Source organism: Ammodytes marinus (assembly GCF_949987685.1).
Source record: "Ammodytes marinus genome assembly, chromosome: 4".
Classification (NCBI taxonomy): Eukaryota; Metazoa; Chordata; class Actinopteri; order Uranoscopiformes; family Ammodytidae; genus Ammodytes; species Ammodytes marinus.
Genome location: NC_137233.1, coordinates 18,587,564 through 18,600,529, shown reverse-complemented (window position 1 = coordinate 18,600,529; position 12,966 = coordinate 18,587,564). Strand labels below are relative to the sequence as shown.

The window sequence follows — 12,966 nt, the reverse complement described above, 5'->3', positions numbered from 1 at the left end:
TCAGTATTCCTTGGCTAAAAGGAGCCTCAGTGTGGGAGCGCACCAAACTGAGGCCCCACTGAAGACCACATAATTACAAATCACAATAAAGCCTTCAGTGCTGTGTTTCTGCCAAGGGCTCAGCTGCACGCTGCTCTGCTCCAACTGAAGGCTTCTACAGCTACATGGCCCCCACTTCCTTCACCATTTTCTTTTAGTCAGTTTTTCACTCTTCCTCCCCTGTCCTGGCTGTTTCCTCATCTTTTTTTTCTTCACGTCTGCCAGAACTCCCCTCAGACAAGCTACCCCTTGGTCGATACATTTACAAAGAATCTGTGTTCAGATGCCATGTCTGACCTCACTTCAACTTATCCTCAAATGGTATCAGCAGATTCAGCACTTAAAGCATATTAAGCGATCTCCAGCACACGTTTGTCGAAACATTTTTTTGTAAACACCCACATTTTTCTCCATGCCTATTCCTGAGCACCCTATACAACCCCACTTTAAAAATACTGAGATGTAGGCCTTTAAGACGTAGGCCTACATCTCACAATCTCATACAAAAATAGGCAATGGTATTCATGTACAGTACCAGCAAAACACACACACGGCCACAGTTTACTTTCTTAGCGAGCACCAAACAGAAAGGCAGAAATGTGCTTTTATTAGACAAGGCTTTTTGCCAGAGCAATAAAGACATAATACATTCTAATACAGAGCTTAAGCTCCAGCTTTAAGCAAACACATCTTAGCCAATCATTAAGATGTAAGTGGAGGTGCTTGGGGTAAATCTCTCCTGTCAGTTGAATGGTTATTATGGTTCCATTATTCACACAGTGAGTGCATCAGTGGTGGTCTGACATTCAGGTCACCTTAAATAAAACAAAAACAAGGTCCGAACTGAATACAACGTGTAGACTTGGCACACGGAAACTCCAATATCAGCAGCTGCAGGACACATACAGGGAAAATGCACACCCAAAACAAAATGCCAAAACAAATAGTTACTAAGTTTGTTACTGGAAGTGCTATGTATCTTAACTCAATCCTTGTCATGTTTTAAAAATGTGTCAAATTAAAAAAATAAAGAAGAATTCAAAGCACTCATTCTAAAGAGCTAGCCCATTCCCTTTCAGAGTTCTTAATCATTGTTGCTAACATGAAAGCAGCATTTGTTTCACTGTCACCCCATCTACTATCCCATATCATTATCCAGGTTCAAAGGTCAACAATGGAAATAATTATCATAAAACCTTTATTTTTATGAGCTACTGTTACTTCCAGCCACACTAGCTTCAGGATTATCTCAAACATTCCTGATAAGTTAGCCATTGTGCTTATTTATTGTTTACAGCCAGGAAAAGTAGGGCACGCACAACTACAGTGAAAGTGTGGCTTCGTCAAACATCTTTCTCCACTGGCCATTTTCTCTCTCTTTCTCTGTAACAGTGGCCACATGCTGACTGATCTCTCCTTGGCTGAGGTTGTTGTTTTTGCTTTTTTGTCAGAGTGTAATTACTATGATTACACCGACAACACACATCATTTCAACCACAATGAACTCCCCTGTGCGTGGTGAGGAATTCTTACAAATGTGGATGAGTTAGATCATCATCACCATCATCCATGCTCTACTTATCAGTTTTCCCTAACCTCCGCTCGCTCACATTCGACAACCGCACCAGGAATGGAGGGCACACAACTCCTCAAGCCATTGGCACAGTTGTTGCCATTTTGAGCTGGTTGAGTGGAAAGCGTTGAAGTAGTATATCATCACGAGTTAACATTAAAATAGAATTTAGATGGAATAATGGAAAAGTGAGGAATTTTCAAAGAAACTAACCCTGTTTGAAAGGAACCAATAAACACATTTCCCCAGGGAATTTCCCAGTTATGACACTAGTATAAGAGTAGTAGCAAAGGGATAGCAGGTTGCCAGCCTGTCTTCCTGGAGGACATAATCCCTGTCGATGATAGAGCTAATTTAAAAAGGTGGGAGCTGAGCCAGCGTCATCTCTCCATTCACATGCTAACTCAAAAGATAAACTGCCTTTCTTTCTTAAATCCTTTCCCTATCCAACTCACTCTGGACTAAAAATAGCCTTTAATGGCTTTGTGTATCTGTAAAATGTACATTGCGGTGGAAATAAACAACGTTATTATTTCTGTGAAATAAGTGACTTCACTGAATCTGGGCTCGAGTTCGAACACTTTCTTGTTATTTACTTTTTGATTTTTTTCTCGTATTGGCCTACTAAATAATTTTTTAAAACACTGTTTTTAAATAGAAAAAAACAGCAACTGTCCTATTTGTTTATCGTTTCCACATGCATATAAATAGAGTCTTTGAAGGGAGAAGCCATATTTGCTTAACAAAACTAATAAATCACCTTTTCATTACAGACACATTACGGTTATGGCAAGCATAATCTATGAGGCTATGCTATTAAAGGAGACAAGGGATTTATTGTTGTTGTGCTATGTTGTGTTTACTACACATTTGCTTTTCATCTTAAACACTCTGCCTACAAATCAAATGGGTGAATACTAGTTTGTGTGTCATATTGGGAGGGAATTTAAGCCTGCTTCGCACATGCTAAATTATACACCACAGAAAAGCCCTCCCCTTAATGCACACAAATTATAAGTGGTTGTTTTGCCATGGTATGGGGTACTCCGACACACATTTATCCCTTGTGCCCTGCTGCTTTAAGAGTTGCTGTTTTTTTTATGGGGTGGAAAACAAAACACACCAAAGTACAAACTTAATTTATGGCTCCACCGCATACTTTCCATGAAATCTATCTTAGCCTGAGAGGTGTGTTTAAGACAAATAACAATGGTGACTGACTATTGTGTATAAAAGATGAGATATAACAATCAAAGTATCGCAGCACTTATTTTTTTGAAATTCCAGTCATTGTAAGCGGGCACATCACGCTTCTGACCATGTAAGGGGTGCATATTTTCTGGATTTTTTCCTTCCATTTGCATTGGGAAATTCACAGACCGACACATCAAAACATCACAAATAGAGAGGAATAGAAAGGAGGAGGGTGGCTGCTGTTTTGCTTCTTTATAAAGAACAAGGATCAAATGGGCTTGTTTGAGGACTTCATTGTTGTCTCGTGTAACAGTCTGTGACGGACGAATGGTGCCCCCAAAGATTGAGGATCAGAACCAGACAACTGACACAGGATGGGTGTGCTGGTTTCCTCAACCAGCAGAACAAAAGAGTCACATCTACGTCTCTTTTACATGCAGCCCGCTGAAAAAGGAAGTGACAGACGGGGAGGGGGCTGAAACAGGAAATGACATCAATTCCATCTGCAACACAAGTTACCAAACATTATCAAAAGAGAGATAGAGAGGAGAGAGAGACAGGGAGATCTTACCATGCCAACAAAAGACAACAACAAAAAAGAGTCTTGAGTGATATCCAAAAATCTAATCCATTTTACATGGGACAAACAAATCTGCAGGAATATACGGAGTTCTAACATTTTAAATTAACTAATAGAGATGGTCAGGCCCCAAATAAAATATGTCCAGCTGTCAGCTTGTGTATATAGCTAAGGACAGGCAATGTACTACCTCAACAATCTGACCTTTCAATTAGAGTCTTGACAGTGCAGCTGCCACAACATTATCACCCTGAGCCCCATGTGGGGGAACAAAAACATACCCTCACCCAGTGTGACTTCTGAACTATTCCCACCATCTATCACCTTCATCAGGGCCCCTGCTGCTCAAGTTATGTTAGGCACCTCACTTCACGCAATGCACTTTTCTTCACAGCACACAACTCAAAGATGAACACCAACAGAAGCCAACACCAGCTGAAAGCATGTATAGAGTGTTGATAGATCCAGTGAGGTTTCCAGAGCAAAACTAAATCTGATACTAGGAAACTAAAATTTTGCCGGAGTGACAAAGGGCTTGCTAAATTAGGAAATGACAAGCATTTCCAAGCTGTCACTCTGGTTGAATGACATCTCACCTCTTCACAGGCTTCACATTCGTCAACCGGTCAAATGAAGAGGTCATTGACTGATATTCAGGAGAGAAACTAATGTGACCCTGGCAAGACCAGGCTGGTCTCACCAGGCTAGCCCAGGCCTACTTGAAGGATCAAACCAAGGTTGCACTGTGAATAAGGGGCAACAGTGATATTTAAGGTTGAGTGAAGCCGCCCTGCTAATCAGAAAGATGTCATCCAATTGGTTGAATATGAACTGTTGAACACCATCTGCCTCCAACATTACTCGTTAACTATGGTTGTGTCGCAGTGCACGTTATGATGGCGCTCTCTTTCTGTCTCTTTTCATCCCCACCTCAAAACCCAAAATACGGCCCAGTTTTTGTCCAAGACTGTAAAGGCAAGATGGACCAAAGAGTCACAGCCTGCATTGTATAGTGCAGCAGCTTTCTTTCTGTGGATAACATTTTGACATTTGGCTGTTAAGGTCTACTTTAGCTGGTTTCAACATATACACAGTCACAAAGCCGAGAATGCAGGATGGCCCCCGGGGGAAATCCGAGAGCACCAGACCCTTCCAGTGCAGAAAAATGGACAGGATAACCCGATGGAGGTTGGAGGGGAAGTCAAATGAGCTCATTTCCTATAATGGACAAGAAAAAGGAAATGGATTGTGGGAGGGGAAAGAAGGGGATAATGGTTTGCTGCGTGTTTTAAAGCTCCCATATTATACACTTTTCGGTACTATTATACACCATATTATATGGTCTTAGTGGTCACTAATACGTTTTTCTTTAATTGTTTGCTGAAAAAAACTTTCAGATAATTTATTGTACTATGCTGATGTTCAGCTAATCTCACAATGGCCTATTTTTTAAAAAGAGCTGCAGCTCCCCTCGTAAATATACAATCTTTGCGCTGCCCCCGCCCCCTGTCCGGAAGCGAAGCCAGATACGCCTCGCCCTCTGTCTGTCAGGGCCGTGGACCAATAAGAAATAGGGGTGTGGGCTGCACAGTGGAAGCTTCTGGCTTTCCAGTTTGTGAGGTCAGAAAAGGGGAAAATTCTGACTGGAGTATATTGGGTGGGGGAGGGGTGGTGGTTTCAGAAAGGGGGATTGTGAGAAAAGGAGAGTGTTATTTTTTTAAATATTTTGGCAGTCTCTAGACACACTGTGGACCCATGGATATGTTAGAACACATTTAAAAAGTGCATTTAGCATAATATGTGACCTTTAATGACATTGTCAGACAAAGAAAGCCCCCGCTACCAGTCCCCACTCCCAAAAGGCCTTTGGAAAAATGTAAGCAACATAAAGAGGTGAACTCTGACATCTCTGGTGATGCTAAGGGAGGGTCGCGAACTAGGAGAGTGAATTGTGTCGTTTCAGCACTCTAGCAAAATAAGCAACACCACAGGGAGCGCTCTATGGATACTCATACTGGACTAGACCATAAAAAGGTTTTTCTGGCCCTGGGGCAAGATATGGAACAAAGAGAGAATACACTACTCGCTGTTGGACACAGGGCAAGTCAGTTCATCTAATATGCAATAGGAGAAAATGCATTTGGTTTGATTAACCAAGTTTTCTGAGATTTGTTACCACCCCCAATATAATGGAGGTGAATAAAATGTGTTTAAAAGTGAGTTGTCAAAGACTTACAGATGTCAAACATATGGCAAAACACGTTGATTTAAAGAATTCAGCATCCAAAACGACATGGCTAAATACCCTTAAAATAGGTATGTTGTTTTGTTTTTGGTAATTAGGTTGAACCACTCCTTTATAAAAGGATATCAATGAAATGTAATTGTATTGTATTGTTTTGTTATCTGAGCTCATACTCTTCTGTATTTCAGTCAACACAGCTTTGCATTTTGCAACAGTTCCTGTGTCTGTGGATGGCTGTATGCAGGCCCACGTGCTGCAGTATCCACTTCCCCTTCCTGCACACAAGCTTAGGGGTAAGGGGCTCCTGCACAGAGACTTAGGGCTCGTGATCCGGTCCTGAGTCAAACATCTTCACATCCTGCGGCGACCAGAACCAAGGGCCACACTCAAAAAAGGTTTCTACTCAAACATTGGGAGATGCAAAAAAAGCCACTCCTTGCTAAAAATATTCAACTCTATGCTACTACGGTGTTATGAAACAGCAGAATAATGTAGGTAGCCTATAAAGCAAAGACATAAGCTGTGTGTAGAGGTAGGGATTGAGGCAGTGGTGATGGAGGGTTTTCTAAGCTATCGGTATTTCTAGAGTAGAGAGGATAGTGCAGCCTTATCCCAGTGGACTCGCACTGAGACACACAGTCTGCCCGAGCGGGTTTATCTTTGGGCGCTCTCCCTGTAATTGCAGGATATTCGGACCTTTCACACACGCACACACAAGACACACAGAACTGCTATGCAGTGCGTCATACGGCTAATTGGGCAGCACTGTGGTGCAGACTGTTGAGTAAACACAGTCAAGTCACCCTAAAAACATAGGGCAGCAGATCAGTTGAGAAATTGAAAAGGAATCGGCACCATTTTGCCAGCAGAGCTTGTTGTAAATATCAGTTGCAATGCAGCTGCTAAGTAGCACATGTTCACGTGAGATTTCTTGGGGAGCTGTGGAAGTGTCTTCGGCTGCCAGAGCAGGCAGTGACACGTGGAGTACTTTGTGGAAAAGGGTCAGCCCGACTCGCTTTTTCTAGAGAAACCCAGGTCGCCATTATCCTGCCACCTGTAATTAAAGCTAACAGGCACTGAAGCTCAGACACTGACTTTAAGAAGAGGGAGGGACATGGTGTCTGTCTATGCAGCAATGACCTCATGGGCTAACCATCAGAGGAACATGTCATCTTCTTGTGTCGTCGTCAAACCATACAGTAAATAAGCGGCTGTTTGGGCAATGGGATGCAAAATACAAAGTGTTTCATTCAATAGTATGGATATGAAAAAATGTCCTCTGATATTAGGGATGTGATTCTTCAGACATTAGTGTTTTTGTAACCACATTCAAAAAAAGGGATTTCTGATCCCACCCCTTTAACCTGAAGTCTCGAGGCTACCACGCGTCTCTAACCATACTATCGCAGTGGCCATAAAGAGTAGCTCAGGTTTTCAAGCTCAACTCAACAGCCCAGATTGACGGCTTAGACAAATGGTAGCTATGGCTGGGCTAGTCGATAGAGGCCCCCTCTCTCTATGATCAATACTGTGTCTGCATTGCTTAACGTTTAGGAAGTTACAGAATCAAAGCGTTTGAGAGAAATGAAGGCAACTGTTTGTTTTCCTGCTGAATGAAAGTGCCTTTAAATGTGTTACAGTGTTTACAACCTCATCAAGTAAGTAAAGCTTGGGGGCGCCCTTAGCTCAGTTGGTAGGGCGTCCCCCCCATGGGCCTCGGCCAGCAGGGGACCCGGGTTCGATCGCAGCCCACGGTCGTTCTCTGCATGTCACTCCCCTCCCTGCCCCATTTCAACTCTGTCTCTACACTGTCAATAAAGCATAAAAATGCCAAAACAATATCTTTAAAAAAAAGTAAGTAAAGCTGAACATTTGACTGTGGCCTTTCATTGCAACAAGGAAATCAAATACAATACATATGAATTAGTAATCAAAGTAGGGAAAGACTGTACTAATGACAAGATGTGTGTGTGTGTGTGTGTGTATTTATTTTTTATAATATAGATTTTCGAACTTCATTCATGTACCTCTGTAAAATGATTGTCTCAAAACATGGTTCGCAGGAGGTGCTGTGAATAACATTACTGTCTGAGCTGTACAATTATTTCCAAGTTTATCCGACTGGATTCTGTGGCCAACCTTGGTCCAGGTGATGCGACACTATACTGTGAGACAAAAGTGACTATTGGTATGCCGCTGTTGTTTCTCTGGTCGTTTACCGTTACAGACTCTGTATTCTGTTGTTATGATCATCATATAACTTGTGTTTGGAAAAACCCGTACTGGTAGTTATTCCACAATTACATTGGCAAACTCCTTTTGGCATGTTTGGGATCGGGATGGCCCTTTTCCAAAGATAGTGTTGAGTGATTTTCAGACGAGAAAAACATGGAATATCATAATATCGTCTATTGAAGTAAAGCCAATTTTTTGTTGAAACTCATCTTGCAAAAGAATCCCTTCCATATTACCTGGAAGTCCATTTCCCTACTAATGGACCAAGGCTTTAGAACAGTATGCAGATCAGTGAGAGAGCGTGCTCATGCACACTGCAGTGACCAGACTTCAAAGAGGAAGAGCAAGTTACTGGTTTTGTGTCATGTGTCTTTTCTTTTGTCTTTTTATTTTTTTTATTTTAATAATCTTAAATTCATAATAATGATCAGTGTTTTGATAAAAACAATGTTTTTAAAAATGGTCAAGGTGACTGTGTAAAGAGTTACACAAGCTTCTCTTTACATCGCCTGTCCCTGTTGAGATAATTTATTCTTCGTGTGAAAACACGGTCTGACAGCACATTTCTCATCCATGTGCAATGTCATGGGGCCCCCGCCTTCATCCTGAGTTAACCATTTGATGCTTTGATCGTGAATAAAAAGCGGCTGCAGGCTAAACACTATGTTAGCCTTACATTATTACATGTTCGCAGCCTTACTGCAGTGACCACGGTGAGCTGTGTAACGGAATCCAAGTCCTAAACAGAGTCTTTAGTGTGTGCTGCAGTGCCATGCATTGTATATCATGTCATAAAATAAACAACATGCCCACTGTCCTCAGTAGAAATGAATTACAGACAGTGATGCCGAAATAGTTATTCTTAAGACTTAAAATAGACCTAGTTATTTCTCTTCTAAAAACACCATCAGCTTTTTTTTTTAACTGCAGCCTGATAAAACTGTCTGTTTATTTATCAAGATCATTCATTGTCTTTTCGGTCATTCTGACAGCAAAAAAAGGGAATATACTGCTACACATGATGTGCTCTACACTTCTAACGTGTAAACATATTGTTCAAATGTAAACGATTTTCAGGTTAGAGGTACTTGTCCCTTTTTACTGGACCCACAGGAAGCAGGCAGGCCTAACGTATTTACACAACAGCACTACCTGCCCAGCCTCTGAGCAAATGTGTTTATGTATAATTACCACTGTGTGTGTGTGTGTGTGTGTGTGTGTGTGTGTGTGTGTGTGTGTGTGTGTGTGTGTGTGTGTGTGTGTGTGTGTGTGTGTGTGTGTGTGTGTGTGTGTGTGTGTGTGTGTGTGTGTGTGTGTGTGTGTGTGTGTGTGTGTGTGTGTGTGTGTGTGTGTGTGTGTGTGTGTGTGTGTGTGTGTGTGTGTGTGTATGCACGCGCTTAAAGTAAATCATGAAGATATATTTCCTACTACGCGGCCGCTGTTTAAGCAGAACAAGCTGACCAAAGGGACTTTTCATTTGTGCTGAGTTACGAAATAATAAAGGTTAGTATGTACAAAGAAGAGAAAAAAATTCCACTGAAGTGACGAGCAGCATTTTGTTGTGGATGGGGGGGGGGGGATTAAATGTCAATCAAAGACCAGAATCTGCTAGGTGGTTCCGGTGAATGAGTGCTTCCTGTTAATGAAAGCTTAAGCCTTGCCGGTATGAAGCCCCTCTCTGCTACATTAGCTAATAGCTTTCTACTAACAAGACCAAACAAATCTAACACAGCCTTCTTCTTCGGGAAAGTATAATCAGAGAAAAGTAGTCATCACCATGGAAACTCCTTATTGCATTTGTCTATTTACACACACACCAGGTAAAATATAAAGTGTCTACAATTGAATGAAGCTATTTGCGGTTAGGCTTTCCTCGTCTTGCCGATGGAAAGGCGGTGATTCAGAGAGACGATTCATAAAGAGATCTATCATCATGTCCTTCTAAAAACAAGTCTCATCCTTCAAATTAACACCCCCCCCCCCCCAACCCCTTTCTCATCACACAAGACTGTTAGAGTGTGCCTAAGGAGAGACATGGGTGTACTTTTCACAGGTAAGGCTTTATTAGACAGACACTGCTCACTGGTCTGGCTGTGTGTACAGTGGGATCGGGACTTTTTCCAACAGATACCATGGCAGCAGCTTGGCAGCAGCCAGCACTGAAAGGCAAAGCATACCTGGAAGCGTGATGTTAGCACCTCACCACATTACTGCTGCTCAGTAGACAGATAGTGGTGTGTCGGCTATGACTACAAACTGCAACAAAGACAATCATTTATTCAATGGGTCCAAGAAAAAAAATGGAGGGACCCAGTAGTAACAAGAGTACAAAATCAAACCTCAAAATGGATTTTTTTTTTTGTGCAACCTTGATGGTATCTTTGATGCACAATCGCATTTGCCCTTCAGATGACAGGAATGCAAATGTCCCTTATGTTTTTTGGAGATCCTCCACAGGATATTCCAGTTCAGCAGTGTCCAGAGATGTAGCCTCTTGAGTGATGCTGTGGCATGTTATCTTAACTTTTACTTGCATGACTTACACGTGTCTTTGTGCACAAAATCATGCACCCTGCCCTGGCTTGAGATTCAGACCTCTCCTGTAATTCCTCTCAACTCCCACACACACTGCACCGGATGGTAATTGATGATATGAAACCTGCTGTAAAGAGCAGAGTATGAAATCAGCCTTCTAACCAGGGGCACAACTTAACTACCCAGCTGTACAGTACGTTGTTCTCAATCGGTTAAGGCTGGACTTTTCTGTTTTTATGTAGGAAAAAGACCATAACAAATCGATTTTAATGTATCAAACTGTTTCAAAATGATTGGGATGTATATTTAGGCCTAAAATAGACACATTATTTCAGATTCAAGCCAAGCAATAGAAAGAAGAGTATATTCGAGAGCGGTGCAAAATCTAATCGCCTATATACTGACGTCAGCTATTAAAATATATAAGACTAGATACGATTATCCTTTCTTGGTCCCACAGCTGAAAGATTTTTATAATGGTTTTAATTCATGCGGACAATTAAGTATGGCGGCTTCCTCTCTTTCCGTATCTCTGAGCTGCATATCAAGTAGGGTCTTGAAGCCTAGTAGAGAGGACACTTGTTCCATAGATAATAAGGACAGGTTGTAGCAAATGGTAAAAGGACCATCTATGGAAAAAAGCATTTACGAAAATAAAATCATCCACTTGCCTTTTCACCCCCTCAGACAGAAAAAAAACAGTAGACATTTAAAAAGCCTGGGAATTCAGCGTTATTCTCATTTCGCTACCAAGCAGTATTTTCAATCAGTAGTTTAGTCTATGTGTATGTGTATGTGTGTATGTGTGTGTATGTGTGTATGTGTGTATGTGTGTATGTGTGTATGTGTGTATGTGTGTGTGTGTGTGTGTGTGTGTGTGTGTGTGTGTGTGTGTGTGTGTGTGTGTGTGTGTGTGTGTGTGTGTGTGTGTGTGTGTGTGTGTGTGTGTGTGTGTGTGTGTGTGTGTGTGTGTGTGTGTGTGTTAGAGCTCTAGCCAGTGATGGGAACAGTCAGGAGGAGTGTTCACCCCCTCTGTCAAAACAGAAGCCCACTCATTATCAACCAGACCCTGCCATATGTCTGACCTTCTCATTTCTGGCTGGCTGGGGAGGAAACCGCTCTGGACTTTAAGGCTGCCTGTTTTGACTGTGCTGTCAAAAAGTAAAATGAGACCCTCTGCTCTGATCTCTCACTCAACGTCCAGGGCGTTTAGCATTCAACAGACTGATGCCCTCAAGAGAGGGGGAGGGACAAGAGAGTACATATGCTCCAAGGGATGTTTCAACTCCAAACATTCTCAATAAAGCCCACATGTTTACCACAAAGCAGAGCATGGGATGGAGGCAGAGAAGGTTATACAAGGATAGACTTTAACTAGCCTAGGCGTCCTTTTTTAACAGGATGACTTGGCCAGAGGCAAGTCAAGTGCACTCTCACTCGAAAAAATAAATATAACTGCATTTCTGGTGCCATTATTTCTGCCACGTTTTGTCCCTTCGGGAGGTGAGTGAACTCTCAAACCAAACAAAATCAGACATTTCTACTGGAAGAACGACGCACAGGGCTGGAGGCCACATCTTTTTAAGGGACAAAAACTCTTTACTTTTAAAAGCACTGTCAAAGAAAATACTAGGCTACCAAACCCCTTTTATTTATTTTGTCTAAACGCGTGTGTCGTGTCTGTACAACATGGTGAGAGCCTTTGGCGCTGTTGCACAATTCGTCTATAACCATTAATGAGGCGCATTTTGCAACTCAGGCTGTCAGTGGTTGTGACAGAATTTACTCACCGAGCAGGAGCAGTTTCACTTCCCTCGCCGCCTTCTCTCCATCATCCCTCAGGTTTTTATCAATCATTTTAGACCTTTCGGCCGCCGCTTTATCTTCCTGACTCACGGTGCAACCCATGGTTCCTAGTGCGCGCTTCAGGACTGCTGCTTAGTGGAAAAATATCACCAGAGAAAAAAATATATTAACGGAATTAACGGGCGAGTCCGATACCCCCTTTAAAAAGACAAGGGTTAAAGTTGGATTAAGGCTACTTCCCCCTTTTTTCGTGAGGAGTAGCGACAAACGTGAAGGAGTCCGTTCACCCACGAGAGGGAAAGAAAATCATAAAAAAAACAAAAACATAAACAAAACAAAAACGAACTTGGGGTTAACAGAAAACGAAATTCCCAGAGCTTCGTTAGTAGTTCAGTCAGTTGGACAGCGCAGCGTGAGGGAAGAAGTTGTCTGGAGACCGAAAAAAAAGCACCGTGAGCAACTTTTTTTGGTTGACTTTTGGCTAATTGGAGCTATTCCTACAGCGGACCATTTGTGCAGGTTACACACGGGAAAACGGCCCACGAAGTTCACCCAAAAAAAAGTATTCCAGCTGTTGAAAACCGAGCTCACGGATTCCTGCTGCCAGTTAACCCAGCGTACCCACCCACTGATCACTTTTATGCTTGGTAGCCTATGTTTTCGTTGTCTTTTGCTTTAATCTCTATTGTCGCTCCGCATTCTTTCCACCGCGTTGAAATTTATCACGTCTGAAGCCACACCCGTTTAGCTGCCGTGAAG

General features: G+C 42.2%; 1 protein-coding gene across 2 annotated transcripts in view; it reads right to left on the bottom strand.

Annotated features, from left to right (window-relative positions):
- The window catches only part of LOC307249684 (guanine nucleotide-binding protein G(i) subunit alpha-2-like), a 53,388-nt gene extending 40,422 nt beyond the window's left edge, over window positions 1-12,966 (bottom strand). For both annotated transcript variants that reach the window (XM_080026534.1, XM_080026533.1), the window contains exon 1: window positions 12,192-12,966. In XM_080026534.1, coding sequence (XP_079882660.1) covers window positions 12,192-12,309 — 118 coding nt within the window. In that variant the 5' untranslated portion in view covers window positions 12,310-12,966. The remainder of the gene's footprint in view (window positions 1-12,191) is intronic.